The following is an 18393-nucleotide window of genomic DNA, read 5'->3' as shown; positions in this document are numbered from 1 at the left end:
TTTGAACAACTCTCGCGGTAAGATCTTGGAAAAATAACAGAGATGGTGTGTTCTGGCAACATAAAATTCTTTTCGATCTCATTCTCATCCTATACGGCAGTAGACGTCTAGGAAAAAGGCATGAAGCCAATATACTTCTGCGCTCGCTCCAAATCACGACGTCTAGCTCTTCGCCAAGTCAACACTGTCTCTGTTTCCCTATGATAGTCTTGAGGTCTATGTGCATCAGGCAGTGTGAATCTAGTCAGACTCTCATCGTTCTCCATCCCTACACCTCTTCATCATAGATGGTACGGGAAGTGTCGTCGAAATGTGTGTAGAAGTGCGCTCGACGTACATCCACGGACAGTGCATGCGATCGCGCACTAACAAGATGCTCTTCCTTCCACCTAGTGCTAACAGTAGTTATTCCTTCCAATAAGTGATTTTGGGCCCAGAATTGCGCTGTCAGGATTTATGTCTTTTCCTCTCACAAATCGTTGCAGGTGCTCAACTTGCGCGCCAGACCATCATCGTGCGTGCGCTGGAGGTCGGCGGATGCTGTAATCGCCTGCAAGATGGCATAAGCTTGAAAGTTTGGTTAAGACGTTCGCAAGGCCTCTGTTCCTTCTATTTAACTACCCATCTGTTGCTGGATGGTATCGTAACCAGTCCAGTAAAACTCAAAGATCCGTTCCTTTACGAATCACTCTTCTCCTCATGCCGTACCGCATCCGAAAGGCTTCGCTGCGTGACTTTATCCGTAATCCCTCCAACGTTCGTCCACTCTTTCACGTCCTTGAAATCCATCACTTTGTATTCCCCACCGAACCGGCCCTGAGTGTCCCACCAATCTCTGTCCACCGCAATTTCAGGCCTCCATCTCAGCATCTTCTTCAGCCTAGGCTCCATACGGTCCTCTAGTGCATCAGCAACCAATAGCCCGACGGCCGGCATGTTCATGAACCCGTTGCCGGACCCGCCCACCGCGACTACCAGGCGGCGGTACCTAGGGTGCCGATCAATCAGAAAAATGCGGTCCACCGTATCCGCATCCCAACATATCCTCGCGAAGCTAAACTCCCGCTCCGGAATATCTCCACCGATCGTATCCCTCAGCAACTGATGGGCCCTCTCCGCTGCCTCGACGGGGATCTGCTGCCTCGCAAACGGCACCGATCTCATCTCTCCATTCTCCCCAATCACGAAATTGCAGTACCCAGGATGCTCATCGCAAACCTTCAACTCCCTCTTCTCAGCATCGGGCTCGATAAAGAAGCCCCTCTCAGCGTTAAACAGCACCGGCAACTCCCTACACAACCCCGCCTCCTCCTCCGTCAACGGCACATGTGAAAGCGTCCACGCCGTCGGCCGTAACTGCTTCTCAAAGTCCAGCAGAAGATCGCTGTTCGCCCCCGCAGCAAGCACCGTCCTATCCGCCAAGTGCTTAGCCCCATCCGCCGTCCGCACCCCCAGCACCTCCGCCCCCGCGCTGTCATGCACCAACCCCTCGACCCGGCCTTGCGGGTCCCCAGTTACGAACCGCACGCCCAGCCTCCTTGCCTCCTCGTACGCGGCCACCAGCGCGCCCCGCGCAAAGACCCACCCGCAGCCCTGGCGCTTCCAGAACCCGCGCCACCGGGGAAACGCGCCGTTCAGCACGCCGGACGGCATCGTGGCGCGGAAGTCCGTGGGGCTGGTGAGGGGCGTCCACGCGCCGGCCTCGCGGCGGATATCGGCAAGGACGTGCGCGTAGACGGGGTCGGTGACCGCGGAGAGAATGAGGCCGGTGGGGTGGTAGAAGGGCTTGAAGAGGGGGTCGGAGCGCCAGGCGTGGGTGGAGAGTTGGTGGATGCGGGACCAGACGTATTCTTCATCTGTGTCGTTGGGTGAGGGCTCGGCTGGGGTTAGGGGTGTTAGTATAGAGGAACAGTCTTGGGAGCTGGGGGGGAGAAGAGGGGATATAGGGCTGATGGATATACCTTCCTCCATGATTTTGTTGACGTCGTTGCCGGCTGCTATGGGAGACGGTATAGGATGGCCTTCCAGCACGGTGATGTTTTTGTAGCCCCGGCGCGCGAGCTCTAGTGCTGCTGAGCAGCCCCATGTTCCTCCGCCGATGATGAGGATGGATGAGTCGTGTGTTAGCTCCTTCATTGTGCCGCAGTGAGTGAGGCGCGATAAGCCAGTCTCCGCAAAGACAGAGTCCTAGGCGGTAAAACGATAAACCTGATGTCTGATATTTATGAAACCTTATTGCGACAATACTCTCTCCACAAACATAAAATCGCCACACGTTCAATTATTGCATCGATGCACCTGAACTATTGTCGTGGGACACGGGACTGGATTACTTCGAGTTAGGGAAGGGTTATTGTGACAAGAGTGGATGGGTTCAGACCGTGTACCGTAATACTTATGGCATGAGTAGAGCCAGGTGTTGCTCGTTCGGTTTGACGACGTTACCCGCTGCGGAAACTTGCAACAAAGGAGTACAAGACTACCAGCATTTGATAGACCCCATGGCATCGGCTTTACAGGTCAATTGCGGGTTGGCGGTCTACTCTCACAAGCCTTTGACATGAATACACTTATGTGTTTCTTAATAGTGCATCCGACATCTCATCACGTGACACCAATGATGAGCTCTCTCTGGAAAAAGTGCATTTGGTGTCTACACCCGAACAAGTATATACAATTCCATCTCCTACACCAGCAAAGGAAGCAAAACCTACTGGTCATCAATAACATGCAAATACTTCTTCTCCTCCCTCTTCTCCCTCTCCGTCTGAGGCGGCAAATCATAAAACGCCGCACTCCTATATCCCTGGAGATAATCAAACGTCAAATCCTTGAGCTGCGAAGGCTCGATATTTAGATCCTTGAACGTCTTCGCCTTGGGATCGACCTTCTGGTCAATGAACTCCCGCTCGATCATGTCGGCGGACGTCTTGCTCCACCAAATCGCCCGGTTGTACAGCTGCGCCAGCGGCTGCATGATCCGCTTCGGCACGTTGATGTGGCGCCGCGTCTTGATGATCTCCTTGTCCACGAGCTCGGCTAGCTCGGCCATGGTGTACTCCTGCGGGCCGTATAGCTCGTACGTCTCGGAGGCGGTGGTGTCGTCCGTCATCATCATCTCGAGTCCCATGGCTACGTCGATGACGTGCACAGGCCGGAGGCGCTCTTGCATGTGATTGGAGGTGAACGTGTTAGTTATGCCGGCCAGCTTGTTGAGGAGTCGGTCCTCGAAGCCGTACATGGGGGCCGGGCGGACAATGGTCGTTTCGGGGAAGATGTCGCGGACGACGGCTTCACCGCGGCCCTTTGCGAACGTTTAGCATATTTACAGAAACTGGTTGTCTTGTATTGGTTTACCTTCGTCCGGAAAAATTCGGAGGATGAGTTCGGATCTGCGTTGTATGATGATACATGCACGAATCTATCGACGTCATACTTCGCTACAGCGTCCGCGATCCGCTGCGCTCCCGTGACATGGACGTCCTCGAAATCGAAGTTCCTAGAGAGGACTCATCAGCAGACTCGCTCCAGCTCGCGTCGTGAGTGGTAGCGTACTTAGTAGGGTAGTCGCGGCCTATGAGGTTGTAGACGATGTCGGAATGTCGCACGCTCTCCTCGATGGAGTTTATATTTCTTAGGTCCATTTCCTGCACTATTTAGCATTGTTCCGCTGCGGAAAGCATGACAGCGCGGGTCGTACAAGGAAGACGACTCTGCCCAAATCTCCTGCGACCTTCAGGTGTCGTTTCGCCATCTCCTCCCGGAAGGGCACCACGACTGTGCATCCCTGCCGCGCTGTTGACCGTCCGAATCAGACGATGTCCGCACCTGTTTGGGGCAAAAAAGCTCGTACCAAGTCGATTGACGACGTAGCGACCCAGGAAGCCTGTAGCTCCGAAGACAGTCGCGGTGTGTCCTGGTGGGTGTGTTAACGTGGGCCGGCCCCGAGGAACGGCGCAGTCGATTTACCTCCAAGCGATGAGCTGAGGCACTGAATTAGCCCGTGCGATTTCCATGTTATGGTCTGTGACCTACCGGCCGCCTGCTATGCGAATAATCGGCTTCCCCGTCCTGGTGATGGCTACATCTTGGACGCCCCGCCGGTGGACTGTCGAGGCGCTCGAGGTGCGCTGGACGGCTGACAATGCCTTCACAAGGCCGGCGCCTGAGCGTATGGACACAGGCGAAGCCATTGTCGAGCTTTAAAGCTGTCGGCGAGTGGAGGGTGTGAGCTGCAGGCGGGAGGTGTAGCTGTGTCGTCGTTCTTGGTGTTGCGGCTTGTCGGCGTTCTCGCGCGATTTGCCCGACGGCCATCTGAAGCTCTCGCGCTGTGAGATGGAAGGCGAGCTTCGGCACCAAAAGTCGACAACACTGCCACAGCTATCTGCCTTCTTCGCCCAACAAACAACCACTACACTCTCAAAACACCCCGAATATAGACTGCACCTTCTCCAAAAACATCACCCAGCATGGCGATGGATCTCGACACCATCCCGGACCTCCTCTCCGAACAACGAGACGCGGCGCCAGAGGATGTGCAGCACTACTATCTGCAGTTCGAGGACTTCTGGGAAAGAAAGCTCTGGCACGAGCTGACGGACATACTGGTCGAATACTTTGAGCGGCCGGAGAGCGCCTCGCAGCGGATACCGCTGTACACCGGCTTCATCAGCACCTTTGACCAGAAGATCAACCAGCTTAAGCTTGTCACACTGGGCTTGAGTGCATCAACACAGTGCAAAGGTGGGCCTTCTGCGGGCCCCGATGTCAAGGAGCCAGAGCGCTGACCCGCCCGCCGTAGATGACCAAGAACGCCTCACCTTCCTCCAAACGCTGGCCGACAAGGTGAACAAGCCCGCCTCACAAGACGCATACGTCTATGCCACCGTCGCCGTCGCCGAAATCCAGTTACACCTTCAGGACTACGAGGGCGCGCGGAAGAAGCTCGATGAGTGCGAGGGGATACTCGACACCTTCGACTCCGTCGAGACTGTCGTGCACGCCTCCTTCTACCGCGTAAACGCCGAATACTATAAGGTACGCTCCCAGTCCTCGCACTCCCCCCCCCTCGGCCACCAAGCAGCCCAACTGACTCGCCCCAGGCCAAACACGAATTCGCCTCCTACTACAAATCCGCCCTCCTCTACCTCGCCTGCATCGACCTCTCCACCCTCTCCCCCACGGACCGCCAAGCACGCGCCTACGACCTCAGCGTCGCAGCCCTCGTCTCCGACTCGATCTACAACTTCGGCGAGCTGCTGCTGCACCCGATCCTCGACTCCCTCACCAACAGCCCCCACTCCTGGCTGCGGGACCTCCTCTTCGCCTTCAACCGGGGCGACCTGCGCGCCTACGACGTGCTGACCGGCAACATCAGCAAGAACGACCTGCTCTCCGCACACGAGATGTTCCTGTACCAGAAGATCTCGCTCTCCGCGCTCACCGAAACAGTCTTCAAGCGCCCGCCCCATGACCGCGCCATGACCTTCGGCGCCATCAGCGAGGAGACCAAGGTCCGCCACGACGAGATCGAGCACCTTATCATGAAGGCGCTGAGTCTGGGACTGTTGAGGGGCACGATTGATCAGGTAGCTGAGGTCGCGAGGATTAACTGGGTCCAGCCGAAGGTGCTGGATCATAAGCAGATTGAGAGTATGAGGGGGAGGCTGAGGGAGTGGGATGGGAGTGTTAATCAGCTGGGAAATTGGATCGAGGGGGTGGGGAAGGACGTGTGGGCGGCGTAGGGATGAGGTATTGCGCGCGGTGAAGGGGCTGGATGAGAGGCTGTTCTTGATTCCCAGCCTAGCAATTGCTTGCGTGGCGAGCAAGAAGGCAGCGACCGAAACCAAGGCCAAAATGGGCTGGGCAACGGGAAACGGCGCGGTATCGGCGCCATCTTTTATCTATAGATAGCAGCAAAGCCTAGAGGCCGGCATAGAGGGGTCGAAGGACCCATCTCACAACAATCAAACAGAATCTATTCTATTCAGACCCGACCTAGAGACCTCAAACTGCGACACTCCATCATGCCGGGCCATCCGCTATGTTCCATATCAATCCGCCTCCACAAACCCCGAAACAGCCAGCACAGCCGCCCCCTCAACCCACGCCGGCCACCACACCAGCCAAACGACAACCTGCAGCGTCCACGCATGATTCACCGCCCACGCCTCCACCGCCCCCTTCAACAGACCTCCCAAAGCCTCACTCGGCAACCACGGCCGCCCCACCACGCACAGCAGCAGCCCCGGGCCGACCAAGCTTAAGACGAGGGCAGCCGCGAGCGCTATCCGCGGCTTTCCGGGCACCGGACGCACAAAGGAGAGGGGCGCGGCGGCGAGCCCGACCAGGAACGCAAGGCTAAAGTTGAGCGTTGCGAGGGCGGAGAGGAAGAGGCCGAGGAGGAGGAGGGAGAAGCACTGGATTAGGTGCAGGTGCTGGAGTGTGGGACGGAGGGAGGTCACGAAGGGGTAGGCGCCGAGGAGGGGGAGGGCGGGGGTGAGGAGTGCTGTCAGGAAGAAGGTTGGGTAGAGTGCCTAGAAGATGGGGTGTGTTAGTATGGGAGGCTGGTGAGGGGGGAGATGTTGGGGACGGGGGGTCATTACGCTTTCGGAGACGCGGTTGAACAGGTAAAGCGGGATGAGGCCAAGGAAGTGGGTCGCGCAGACAAAGGCTACAGGGAGGAAGAGTTTGCGCTCCACAATCTCGAAGGCGGAGGCGGGGACGAGGGCGGTCATGTCGCCTTCTTTGACGAGCGTCATCTCGGGCTCTACGCCCTCGTCTTTCGAGTCCGTGGAGAAGGGCTTGGCGGCAGGCTTCGGCGGCCGCCCGCTCTGCACCCACAGCGCAATGGCCGTGATGCTGAAGTTGGCGGCGACCAGCATGGCGCTGGGGAGGTAGGTGCCGATGCTCACGAAGCGGTTCGCCTGCATCAACAGGTAGAAGAAGAAGCTCTGGTGCAGGTGCTCGAGGAGATTGTTGAGGCTGCGAGTCAGGCTTTCGACGGTCTTGCCCAGCGTCATCTCGTCGTGCCAACCACTCCCTACTGTTTGCAGCGTGATGGCATCGATGTGGTACGGGATGAAGCTGCTGTGCGGACCGGTGGCGTGGCCCAGGCCCTGGTTTACCATGCCGCGGAGCATGGTTTGCAGCCGGTCTTTGTAGCTGTCGTCGTGTTTGTACATGCGCTGGATTGTGCAGCCGATGCCCGTCTGGCCGCTGGCGATGGAGACGGCGGTGTTGAAGAGGTCGAGATTCGGTAGCTGGCCGTCAATGCCGTCGTAGTGTATATGGAGCTTCTCAAATCGGTGACCCCACGGTCCAGCGGGATAGTCGACGGCGATCGCCCCTTGGAGGGCGCCGCTCTTGAGCGAGAGAGGTTCTACGGCTGGCCCTGCCTGTGCGTCGTGGTAGGCGTCGACCCACGCTTGCGGACCAGCTGTGCTGTCCTGAGGTATTAGGAATATGATGTCTTTAGACCAGAGCGACCACCCTATATCGTGTCAGTAGGTTTCCCAAAGAGAGAATCCTGTAGACCCTGACGTACTCTTGAAATACCGAGCGAGTGTGAGCATAAGCGCGACTCCGCTGTGGTTGATCTCTCCATTCATGTTCCTCCATGCTGCTACCAGGACAATCGCTTCCGTGGCATCTGCTCTGGGGCCTTGCAGCACAGCGTACACATTCTCGCCCTTGATTGATCTTCCCCCGATTTCGTATCCGTATTTCTGCGTTGCGACCTTGAGACCAGCGGACCGGAATATCTCTTGCAACTTTGTTACCCGCCTAACAGTCTGTGAGCCACGGTCTAGCTCAGTAATAGTTGCGGAAATAGTACTCTTCGTTTGGCTTATCCACTAAGCTGTGAACCTCATGCCTATACGCCCGGAAGACATTGTGCTCACTGCCCCCAAAGTACGTGTGAACCTGGCCGGGCAGGAGGGCGTTCTCGGAGACATACGTCTGCCTTGAGTAGTCGTTCAGTGGCAGCAGCAGTAGCCATACAACGCCGACGAGGATGCAGAGAGCGGACAGGTAGGGGGGTAGCTTCAAGATGCGGGCGTCTCGTCTGAGGCCAAGCACGGCCGGACCTTCGAGTTATGTTAGTATATGTTGCATTGGAGGCTTCTAGCAATATACCAAGAGAAACCATGCTACAATCTCCTTTCCATGGCCGTCCCGAATTCTGTGAGCGACGCCAGACCCCCGATGTTGTGCCCGCGACAGAAGTCCGCAAAACCTCCGGCGACTGAAGCTCTGCAACGTCGATTGCGCACGATCACCAAGCAACACCACCTCATGGCCTTGTCATTCCTTCAGTTCAACCCGGCGCGGATACGCTCGTACATCTTTCGGTTACCTCTCTGCACGCGTCTTCTAACAACTATAATCATCGCTTTCTACATTGCCTCTGTAGCCTTACCATGGCTGCCTCAGTGGGCCGCTCTCATACCCAGCCAGGTTGGCCTGAAGTCCAGTAAGTGCATACCGGGCGTATAGGGAGTGCTTTTTTTTGTTGGCGCTGAGAGCTTGTGTCATGAACAGGCTAACCACAGCCCCAGTGTACCGCTTTAACACATACCCCTTCCTCCACGCCAACTTCTTTCATGCCTTCTTCAACATCCTCGCTTTCGTACCGCTCATGGAGCGCTTCGAGTCCGAATTCGGGACCCTCATATCACTGGCCTTGTTCACCGGACGTAAGACATACGCAAACACCTGAGCGCGAAGAGCCGGGGCTGACAAGCTCAGCATTCGGTTTACTACCAGGGGCGCTGTACATCTTGACCGAGCGTGTGATACTGCGGGGCGACACGGCCGTTCAAGGCGCGAGTGTCTGGGTCTTCCTGCTCCTAGCCAACGAAGCCATGAAGACCTATAGAACAAACCCACACTTCATGTCCGTTTCTGCGGTCTGCAAACTGCTCCCACCACTGACAGTGTCACAGCATTGGGGACGTCAAAATTCCGACCTGGACGACACCCCTCTTCATCATTCTGGTCGTCAGCTTCCTGGTTCCCAACACCAGCTTGGTAGGGCATCTGTGCGGTGCTGCTGTAGGCTATCTATGTACGTCCTCGGCTCGCCCTTATTTCCTCCCATGATCATCAGGCTTATTCGGACGAACCAGGGGGCCTCAGCTGGATCAGATTCCTCAGCCCACCGGAGAAGATACTGCGCTGGGTTGAAAGCAAACTAAACCTGCTCGGCCGTCTACCGCACTACGTTTCGGTAGATCAGAAGACGTATGGTAGGTATGGGGTGTTGCCGTCGAATGCCCCTGCCCTGAGCGGCCAGGATGGTGGACCCGTAGCATATACCGGCTCGACCCAGCGATTAGGTCCATGATGATTCGGAGCGCTGTATGATAGATAAATACAATCCTAATGCCTAATGAAAGAGCTTCTAGACCATAAGTGAGGCGTCCATGCGATTACAGCTAGTGCTGAAGAGGACATTGCAAAGTTCTATGGAGGATTGCTATACCTCAGCCAAGCTAGGTTTGTTTGAATCCGTTTTCAACAAGTCTCACTACGTTCCGCATTATCTAGGTCTGTCTGTTCATGCTCATACCGGGCCATGCTGCTCCACTAAACCGCTCGCTGAGAACTTCTGAGATTTAATCCACATCCATCTTCTGCTCTGTCTAGATTTACTCCCCTTTTCCCAGTCTGAGCCAACTGCCTAACACTTCTCTCACATTAGCGTGCCATCACCGAGAATAACGGGGTAAACCCTTACACTCCCGGTAATTCCGCCGCGGCCCGTTCGCCTCTTCCGCCATCTCCTCAGGACTCTCCGGCACCACCACTTGCCGCGCCTCCGCCGACGATATCTCGTGCACCTTGTCCTTTGTCATATCCTCATCCTCATCCTCATCCTCCTATTCAAGCACCAACGCCCTCGTCTCATCAACATCCCTCAACTTCGGACTCCAAGCGCTCTTCCCGGGACTCCTCGGCTCCAAAAACCTAACATAGTTCCCCATAGGACTAAACCCCGTCCTCCGTCCCCCCTTCCATCCCACGACCTCAGTCGGACTGATACCAGAGCCGTACGGCGACTCAAGCGAACCTAGCACTTCCTCCCCCTCCGGCCCCCCCGCCGTGCATCCAGGCGACTTAGATGGCAAACCCTCCAACCTTCCCACCCCATTCTCAGGTTCGTCCGCCGTCGATGTCCTGAGCCCTAACGGCCTCCTCCCCACCGGCGTTGTCCGCAATACCTGGGCCCTCAGCGCCGGCCCCGCCGTATACGGCCGCTCCTGCCCGGCCCTGGGCACCCAGACGCACGGCGCGACGCGTGGTGTGGGGGCCGTAGCGGGCCAGAGCGGGCTGAACGGGCCGCGGCCACATCGGGTTGGGGGGAGGCGGTTCAGTTTTGCGGAGAGGGGCGTTTTTGCGCGGCAGAAGTGTCGGAGGTGAGGAGGGAGGGGGTTAAGGTGGTGGAAGGAGGCAGGAGGAAATGGCGAAAGGGGGAAGGTTGCTGTGTAGGGGGTTGGTGGAGAGTCGGGGTGGCGGGTAAAGGGAGAATGAGTGGTGATGCGGGAGAGGGGCGCGCTTCTGCTCCGGATGGGGCGCTTCGCAATGGGGGAGCGGCTGAGGGAGAGGACCTTGGCCGTTCTGCGGGGGCTGGTCGCGCTGGTGGGGGGTTTGCGGGAGGGGAGACCGAGCCTGACTCGAGGTTTTGGCGGTGGGGTCTGAGGTGATGGGAATCTCAGCGCTGGAGACTTGGGCTCTGGTGTTGTGAGCCTTGAGGACTTCGCGACTGGTTTCTCTGAGTCCGATACTTTGATCGTTGGCTTTCGCAACCTGGACGATCTTCGCAAGCCATTTATACTCTCAGTCACCTTCGTGACTGGCTTCATCACCTTCGCTGTCCTCGCTGCTTTCGTCGCTACTGTCTGTTTCAGTGCTCTTGTCGTCGTCGTCGCTTTGGTCACTTTCCTCCCTATCGTCTTCTTCGGCTTCAGAATCAGTGGGGTACCTGAGGACTTCTTCTGTTCCGACGTCTTCGTCGCCAGAGCTGTGGTCTTTCTCGTGGTTGCTTTCGCTATCGGAGCCGTTGCTCTTTGGGACGTCTCCTCCGGGGCCGGAGCCTTCACAGTCTCCGACGTTGACGTCCGGGATATCTTTCTGGGATTCTCCTCGGACGTGTCCTTTCTCTTCTTTACCATCTGCGACCTTTTGCCGCTTCGTTTGACGACCTTCTCCGCTTTCGGCGCGAGCGGCCTTGAGGTCGCCCCAAGCTTCTTCTTCACCGTCGCCTTGCTCGCCGTTGAGCCGGCTGGCGATCTGCGCAGCACTCTCTCTTCCGTTGATGCTGTAGATGCTGCTCTGGATGTCGCGCTGGCTGCTGCCGCCTTGGCTTGGTTCTCCGCACTCGAGGTTTTGCTTCCTCTTGCTTGCGCGGTTGTGATCGACGAGGACTCCTTTTTGTTCGACTTGTCCGGCTCCTCGCTGGCGAGATTGCTTCGCTCTAACGAGCTCTCCAAGGGCTTCTTTGATGAGGCGCCTGTCCTCGCGGCTGCCGCGCTGGCGGACCGCGTAATCGCCATCCTTGTCGTATGGGGCTGGTATCACTACCCAATTGACGTCCGATTCCTGGTTCCTCTTTCCCTCCCGCGCTGCAGACCTGCCGTGCGTTGGATATATCAGCTCTGGAAGTAGCTCCTGGTAGTCTCTACAGCGGTATATGTTTCTGTGGTAGTAGCAACAATCTACAAGTCCCCTTAGGCGCTTGCGGCAGAGCGCGGTGTACATTATACTGTTGCGATGCTTGTACTTTTGCAATGCCGACCGAAAACGGTGTACAGCGAGCATGTGGAATGTTGAGGCCGGATGGGAGACATGGTTGGTGATGCTTTGTTTCTGTCTGGTTGCGGCGAGAGTTTAGACCGGACAAAGGAAAATGGTGAACACTTGAACATACGCTGATACAGAAGGGACGTTGCGGATGGAGATAAAGAAGATTAGGTCCAATACAGAGATATTTCGATCTGGAGTTATATCGTGTTCGAGTAGACACTGAGGGCATTGCGGCTTGTTGGTTTCCTTTGTCCAATTTCAAGCACAATTTAATGCACCACCATAATTCGACATGTTCTCGTAAGCTGGCACTCGAGGCGGTATAGTTAACTACGGAGATGTTCGAATTGATAAGCTCTTAGAAGTGGAGTAAAACAAGACGCATATCTGGATACCGTAGAACTCGTCGTCCAATAGAGGATATCCTCCGAATACGAGTAATCACTAAGCAACGGGGCCATGCTTGCGTAAAATGCTCAGCTGCACGATGTCTTCGCTCCTTGCAATGTCTCTAGAAAAAAGGTTGCTAAGTATGCTTCTACGAAGGACGGGGTATTTATCGAGGAAGCGGTTGCCGCTTCCTCAGTAAATACCCCGTCCTTCGTAGAAGCATTAATATAAATAATAGGCGAAACATCGGGTATAGAATATTATAGTTACCCCTTTCGGCTAGGTGGCTCGTGCACTTGCTCTAAAATCCAGTAGGATAGTAGACTATAACTCTATATTAGAGCAGTATCCGAAATCTGTATTTCAAGAAAATCTAGTGAAGCCGTAGTGTTTTCAAGTGATTACAACTCTCCACGTGATTGCGGCCCGGTGTTATTGGCAACCCCCGGTTTGGGCAGGGATTTATCGATGGAGTATTCATATGTTCACCTTTGCAAGGAATCCTTCGCTATACGGGTGGGCAACCGTCGCCGCAATGAGCTTGCGCAAGCCGAGATTATTTTCGAGTGGCCAAGGGACTCTGGGCGAGTTTGCGTAAGGCTGGACAAGCTGCCCAGGTAGTGAGACCAGTGAACTGGCACAGCCGCTGACGTGGCGTGCGATGGGCTGGGGCTGTACACCACAGTCCGCAGCCGGCCTGCGGTCTCACTTGGGGTTGTAAGTAACTCTATAACTAGCCACGAATCCACCTTGTAAGGATTGGGACTTCGATCCTACTGCTTCTACTCTTCGAAATGGCCGGCGAGTTCCTGCCGGAAGACTTGCAATCAGAGGGTTCGGCGGCTCTACCGGAGTCATCTGATCCTTCCATCACTTCTGCGAGTGCAAGTCATACTCCATCTCTGCCATCCAGGAAACGTGCAGGAGGCGAACTCTCCGATGGCCCCGTTAAGCGCAGCCGACCAGGCCCAGCTAAAAGCTCAACTTCAACAGGGCAACCGCGACATGTCGTAGTTCATCACGTACAATGTCTACGCTATGGGAGCCATGGGCGGCACATGGAGTCATCCTACTTCCTGGATATCCTCCGCCTGTTCGCTAGCGATAGCAAAGCCAGCGCTCTTCGAGGCGAGCAGCCGCTTTTAAGTGTTGAAGAGTATCTTGAAGACTATTCGGATATCACTTTCGTGGTCTATAAGTCCTATAGCTGCAACGAATATCACGAGACGGTCAAAGATTAGTTCGAGCGGCTGCGAATTCCCAAGGTTGATCTCGAGGTTATCGCGTCTCTCAGATCGTATTTTTACGCACTTAAGTAGATGGAGAACCGGCATCGCTAAGCTCTAAGCGAATGAGGATCGTTTCGGATGAGCTTCTTGAGGCTATGGATGCTATACAGGCGGAAAACCCGGATGCCCTTGACAACTGGGGTGAGCCGCGTAGTATGCGCGCTCCGTATCTTCATTTCTATCATTGTCGGCGTCTGATAGCGCGCTACGCATCCGAAAACCCGAACCCAATACACCTAGAGCACATCAAGGCCCTACTTAACTACCTGAATTGGTCATATGGATCCGAGTACGATGAAGCCGATACACTATTCGAATCTAGAATAGTTTCTAGGCTCCACTTTCCCAAATTGTTTGGTCCCAACGAAGTCATAGTAACGAGTAGAAACGATCAGCCTCTGGCAGTCGTTTCACTAGGATGCCCCGCCGCGCAGAATGATCCACTCGAGCTGGACTGCTAGTCGTGGCATTTCGATGGATTATTCCGTCAAGAGACAAGTTTGATGAAGGTGGACTGGCCTGCTCCCCGTTCTGCTATCATACCAATCTCCAATTTAGAGACTTATCCTCTGAGGTTCGACACGTCCGGCTTGGAACAGAAATTGCGGAAACGAGGTCATACATTCTGGGAGTGTCGGAGAGGAAAGTTTGTTAGTTACGAATCACCGAAACCCAGTCTTGAGATGCAAACTATAATGTTCTCCAAGTTGCCGGGGTTTGGCCTGCGTCAAAGCTGACAGCTTCTAGGTGAATCCTAGATATATAATCGATCTTGCGACATACAGACAGATGCATTCGGATAAGTCTCAGCTGACCCCGTAGCGAGATAATCTCGGACAGGTAGCGATGGATCTCGACGAGCCGCAAGATGGTCCCTTCACCGTGCTACTTCCAGCAACCATCCTTGGATTCGGCTTTCATGACAAGAAATAGAGTAAGACACCAATAAAGGCCTTAAACCTTATGCCATATTACTGATAAGTCTTTAAGAAGCTTGTCGGTTGAGCACACTGCGCCTTTGAAAGGCTGACCGAGCGCCATCTGGCCTTGTCCCTGCATCGGGCTTTGCTCCTGCATCTGACGTTGGAGCTGCCTCTGCATCTCCCTCTCCCTCTGGAGAGCCATCACTGCTGGGCGTCTAAAGTAAAGTTTAACAAGATCCTGGCCCTGCCGTTCCATCTTCTGTCGTTGCGCGGGTTCTATAAGCTGGAAACCCGCCCTAATCTTGTCCATCGTCTCTTTCGAGGCCTCTTGGGCTAGACTTTGGGCGATTTGATTGATGCGTGCCATATCGTACGGAGTGAAGGTTGGTCCTCCGACCTGTCGCGGTTTACTGGAAGCATCTGTCCTAGTATTCGCATTGGACGCAGCTTCCGAAGGTTCTGCAAGGTCCATGAGATGCACCTCTTTGACGCTCGTGTTCGGGTGATCCTCTTGATCTAGAGGGCCTCCGAGGGCTTCGAGCCCTGAAATAATCGTCTCCCAGGGGTCTTGTGGCAGCTCTTCAGTGAACCGATGAAGTTGGGAATGAGGGATGTTGGCTTCCACGGGATATGACCCGTTTCGAAACGCGTGATACTTCTGAATTGCGAAGCTGCGGCAGCGCAGGTCCATATACACCATGCGATCTTTTGAGCTCCTTCAGATCAGGTCCTTGTAATGTAAGAGGCGTCATCAGTGTAGTGGGTGTGGGCGTCGTAGGCTCCGCTTTGGGTATATGAGCAGTTGTACCAGACACTGTGGGCGTGAGGATGCGCTCGATCGGATCCAAAGATACAGCGGCGTGAGAATCGTGTGGTTCAGATAGTCGGGCGTTAAGGTCGTCTAGGTATATGCCATGTCTGGTCTTCAGCTCGTCTGGAATATTGCTAGAGTTGCTATTAGAATCGAGCCCTTCGTGGACAGAGTCAAGTATGCGCCAGGTATGTACATACTCGTACGCGAGCGGGGCACCGTTGGCCGTCGTCCCCACCAGAAGGCGGTTGCATTGCTCAGCCTCATGCCCCTCTGACCTTAGGAAACCGCGCCATTTCCATAGCCCCAAGGTCAGTCTCTTCGCAAAAGATTGGTGAACTTCAATTAATCTATACAGGAATTCAACGTTCATCTCGGCTCAGGTGTCTCTCTTCAATATTCCACTCGCGACCACAAGCTCTGTAAGTTGCTTATGAATACTGTGCGATATGCAAGCGGCCAGGCCAGGTGCTAGTCCAGTCCTTGTTCAAAGAGACAGCGTTACCGCGTGGTATAGGCCACCTTCCGGCTCCAAGTAAGTTCTTGCCGGTATATCAGTATTGCGATCGGTTGTTAGCCTATTTCAGGTCGAGAGATATAGCTAAGGAGGCTTACTTCAAGGCCATCGAATATCTAAAGCGCGAGCTCAGAGACGACGACAAAGCGCGAGAATGGCTTGACGCGCATACCTCTATTTAGGACATTCGCACCGTAGTTAAGAAAGCACAGAAAGACTATGCCACGTCATCGTTAAAGAGAAAAGATGTCTATAAATGGTTAGACAGATTCTCTTCGCGGATCATATACTATAGGAAAGTTTTTGATGTACTCGCCTAGTATCACCCGGAATATGTTTCTCTAGCTTAGGGAGCAATTAAGTTCGTCCTTATGGTATGAATCCCTTATTATTCCAGTCCTGTGAGAGCCGTATGATTGAGCCTAAGCACTTCTATAGGGCATTCTTAACCACGCCAGCCTCGTTGTCCAGCTCACTCAAGCTCTCGCCAAGATTAGCGATGTTTTGGCTCTAGCAAAACTGAATGCCGAGCTTTACAAGACAGACCAAATGAAAGATGCAATCTCCTCACTATACGCGCATATCATCTTGTTCTTCCAGCAAGCTGTGAAATGGTACAACATGGGTCCAGCGGGACGGGCTATCTCTGCAATATTCAAGCCATACGAACTAGGATATAAAGACACCGTTGAATATATCAAAATCTGCTTGGAGACGGTCAATAACATTGTAGATGCGGCCGCTGGAGCAGAAATAAGGGACATCAATATCATAATTCAGCTTCAAAGCCAAAAAGTGCACGAGATGCAGGTGCAGCTGAAAGAAATGCAGATGAAGATAGACGGCCGGATTAACGAAGTCTTACAAGTTGTAACAAGTAAGTAATCTTCATAACCACTATCGTGCAGCTCGGTCAGGCCGACTTACAGTACTAGGTCATAAAACTCTTACCGAAAACGTCCAGCTCGACGTACGGGACATGAAACCCCGGATCTGTGATATTCAATTTTCCCACATCATGGACATTCTAACACCGAAGTCAAGCCCAGAAGACCTGCTGCGGAAGTCTTAATCACTAGCAAAACGCGGTAGCATGTAGAGCAGCTCACCTCGGGACTCGACCGATCTGTTACGAAGCTTGAGTCACTGGTTGGCAAAGCCCAGCTCTTCGCTTCTCATTATCCGGGCTAGTCCCCGTGCCGAGGCCAAAGCAAAAGGATTCGCACTTGATGTCATTACTCTCCTCGAGCCAACACCTTACCACGTTATCTGGAGTCTCTCGCACCTCGACCCGCAAGGTTTCACAGTATCGACGACAGATATCCTCAAAAGCATAGTCTTCCAAGCGCTACGACATGAGCCAGGCTTGCTCCTCCACAACCCGGATCAATTGGATGTCAGCAGATTCCGGACTAAGCACACGGAGGCGGAATGGCTTGATCTGCTCTGCCTAATTTTCTCCCGGCTTCCTGAATGCTTCCTGATCATCGAAGCAGAAGTCATCTTCCGAGCCTACAAGCACGATGCAGAACGCGCCAGGGGGTTTCTTGAACTCTTTCAGAATCTCGTTGACCGCACTGCCAGTTCGGGAAGCCTGGTAAAGATACTCGTCGTGGCTTACAGTACGGCTTTGTCCACAGTCACGCAATTACCGGGAAAGGACAACCGAATTGTTACTTCGATCCAGCCAACAATTCCTGTTCCGCCACGCCTTAGACGTCCCTACGCCCGAAGCAGAGGGAGGCACGCTGCGTGGCAGCACATGCAGCCCAAGTTTTGGGATTGTTAGCTTGGACGCCTTCTTGGGGGAGGATGCAAGGGGTTGATGCGGTTGATTTCGATGGAGATCGGTAAACGGAATTAAGGCGAAGCTACGGTTGATGTCTCTTGTTACGAATGGAACATACCCGGAAATAAAAGCTTGGCATTGACCCGTAGTATGACTAGAAGTACATCTGTAAATGCGTGCCCCTACGCAGCTAGGCTTCACCAAGGCCAGACGGATCAGTATTACGTATTACAGACAAGCCTCGATGTGTGCAGTGCAGGCCAGAGGCTTACTACCGTGAGAAAACGAGAGGAGTTGCAGAGATAGATTATCCTGCTCTTTCTCCCCAAGTACCTTTCAACTGTTTTGCGACACACTTCTCTCAGTAGCTGAGAAGCCTCTGTATGGATTCAACCAGGAGCCTCCGCTGGGCATCGAGAGTGGTCTTGTCCTGGGACCTTGAGCGCCTGGCCGGTTATCTCACCCCTAGTTGGCAGGAAAGGCACTCTAAGCGTTAAGCTTTCGAGATATGGCAGTTTTGAGCAAAACAGAGAAAGACATCATGACGGCTGAAGTTGAGGGTCGTATGTGGTTGTTTGGCAAAATTTGATGTAGTAAGAATGGCTCATGTGTGGCTCGCGCACGTGACGAGGCCCCCGGATACCCGGTACGGTGGACTACAACTCCTCATCAGGGCGGTATCCCACAGAGACAACGTCTGAAGATGCACCGCAAAATCCACTTGCATCAGCACTGGTACCGGCGTAACATACCCCGCACTACCAGTCCGAAATGCGCAACTCTCTCCGAACTTCCTGAACCGTAAGAATTCCTGTTTTGGAGGAAACCTTCGTCCAAGGCATCTGAAGTATGATAACCTTTCGGAA

General features: G+C 54.3%; 8 protein-coding genes across 8 annotated transcripts; 3 read left to right on the top strand and 5 right to left on the bottom strand.

Moving 5' to 3' along the window:
* Positions 1-678: 678 nt before the first annotated feature.
* On the bottom strand, positions 679-2136 carry W97_08200 (uncharacterized protein; the record flags this gene model as incomplete). The annotated part of the gene is made up of 2 exons (XM_007786069.1): positions 679-1880; positions 1962-2136. 2 exons carry the CDS (start codon positions 2134-2136, stop codon positions 679-681), a joined length of 1377 nt encoding a protein of 458 aa, XP_007784259.1.
* A 574-nt stretch (positions 2137-2710) lies between these two features.
* Positions 2711-4193, bottom strand: W97_08199 (NADH-ubiquinone oxidoreductase 40 kDa subunit, mitochondrial; the record flags this gene model as incomplete). Its single annotated transcript, XM_007786068.1, has 7 exons — positions 2711-3304; positions 3358-3499; positions 3556-3647; positions 3701-3795; positions 3854-3916; positions 3970-3983; positions 4036-4193. The coding sequence occupies 7 exons, from the start codon at positions 4191-4193 to the stop codon at positions 2711-2713; spliced, it is 1158 nt and encodes a 385-aa protein (XP_007784258.1).
* Positions 4194-4469: 276 nt separating this feature from the next.
* On the top strand, positions 4470-5744 carry W97_08198 (26S proteasome regulatory subunit N9; the record flags this gene model as incomplete). Its single annotated transcript, XM_007786067.1, has 3 exons — positions 4470-4743; positions 4802-5037; positions 5103-5744. 3 exons carry the CDS (start codon positions 4470-4472, stop codon positions 5742-5744), a joined length of 1152 nt encoding a protein of 383 aa, XP_007784257.1.
* A 309-nt stretch (positions 5745-6053) lies between these two features.
* On the bottom strand, positions 6054-8152 carry W97_08197 (uncharacterized protein; the record flags this gene model as incomplete). The annotated part of the gene is made up of 5 exons (XM_007786066.1): positions 6054-6536; positions 6606-7492; positions 7547-7785; positions 7838-8090; positions 8140-8152. 5 exons carry the CDS (start codon positions 8150-8152, stop codon positions 6054-6056), a joined length of 1875 nt encoding a protein of 624 aa, XP_007784256.1.
* Positions 8153-8298: 146 nt separating this feature from the next.
* On the top strand, positions 8299-9349 carry W97_08196 (uncharacterized protein; the record flags this gene model as incomplete). The annotated part of the gene is made up of 5 exons (XM_007786065.1): positions 8299-8476; positions 8562-8699; positions 8752-8899; positions 8949-9070; positions 9132-9349. 5 exons carry the CDS (start codon positions 8299-8301, stop codon positions 9347-9349), a joined length of 804 nt encoding a protein of 267 aa, XP_007784255.1.
* A 535-nt stretch (positions 9350-9884) lies between these two features.
* Positions 9885-11763, bottom strand: W97_08195 (uncharacterized protein; the record flags this gene model as incomplete). The annotated part of the gene is made up of 2 exons (XM_007786064.1): positions 9885-10738; positions 10851-11763. The coding sequence occupies 2 exons, from the start codon at positions 11761-11763 to the stop codon at positions 9885-9887; spliced, it is 1767 nt and encodes a 588-aa protein (XP_007784254.1).
* Positions 11764-14441: 2678 nt separating this feature from the next.
* W97_08194 (uncharacterized protein) lies at positions 14442-15110 on the bottom strand (the record flags this gene model as incomplete). Its single annotated transcript, XM_007786063.1, has 1 exon — positions 14442-15110. One exon carries the CDS (start codon positions 15108-15110, stop codon positions 14442-14444), a length of 669 nt encoding a protein of 222 aa, XP_007784253.1.
* A 1177-nt stretch (positions 15111-16287) lies between these two features.
* Positions 16288-16810, top strand: W97_08193 (uncharacterized protein; the record flags this gene model as incomplete). The annotated part of the gene is made up of 2 exons (XM_007786062.1): positions 16288-16615; positions 16668-16810. The coding sequence occupies 2 exons, from the start codon at positions 16288-16290 to the stop codon at positions 16808-16810; spliced, it is 471 nt and encodes a 156-aa protein (XP_007784252.1).
* Positions 16811-18393: the final 1583 nt, after the last annotated feature.

Source organism: Coniosporium apollinis, assembly GCF_000281105.1.
Source record: "Coniosporium apollinis CBS 100218 chromosome Unknown supercont1.50, whole genome shotgun sequence".
Taxonomy (NCBI): Eukaryota; Fungi; Ascomycota; class Dothideomycetes; genus Coniosporium; species Coniosporium apollinis.
The sequence above is the reverse complement of the archived record's forward strand: the minus strand, read 5'-3'. Positions and strand labels throughout refer to the sequence as shown.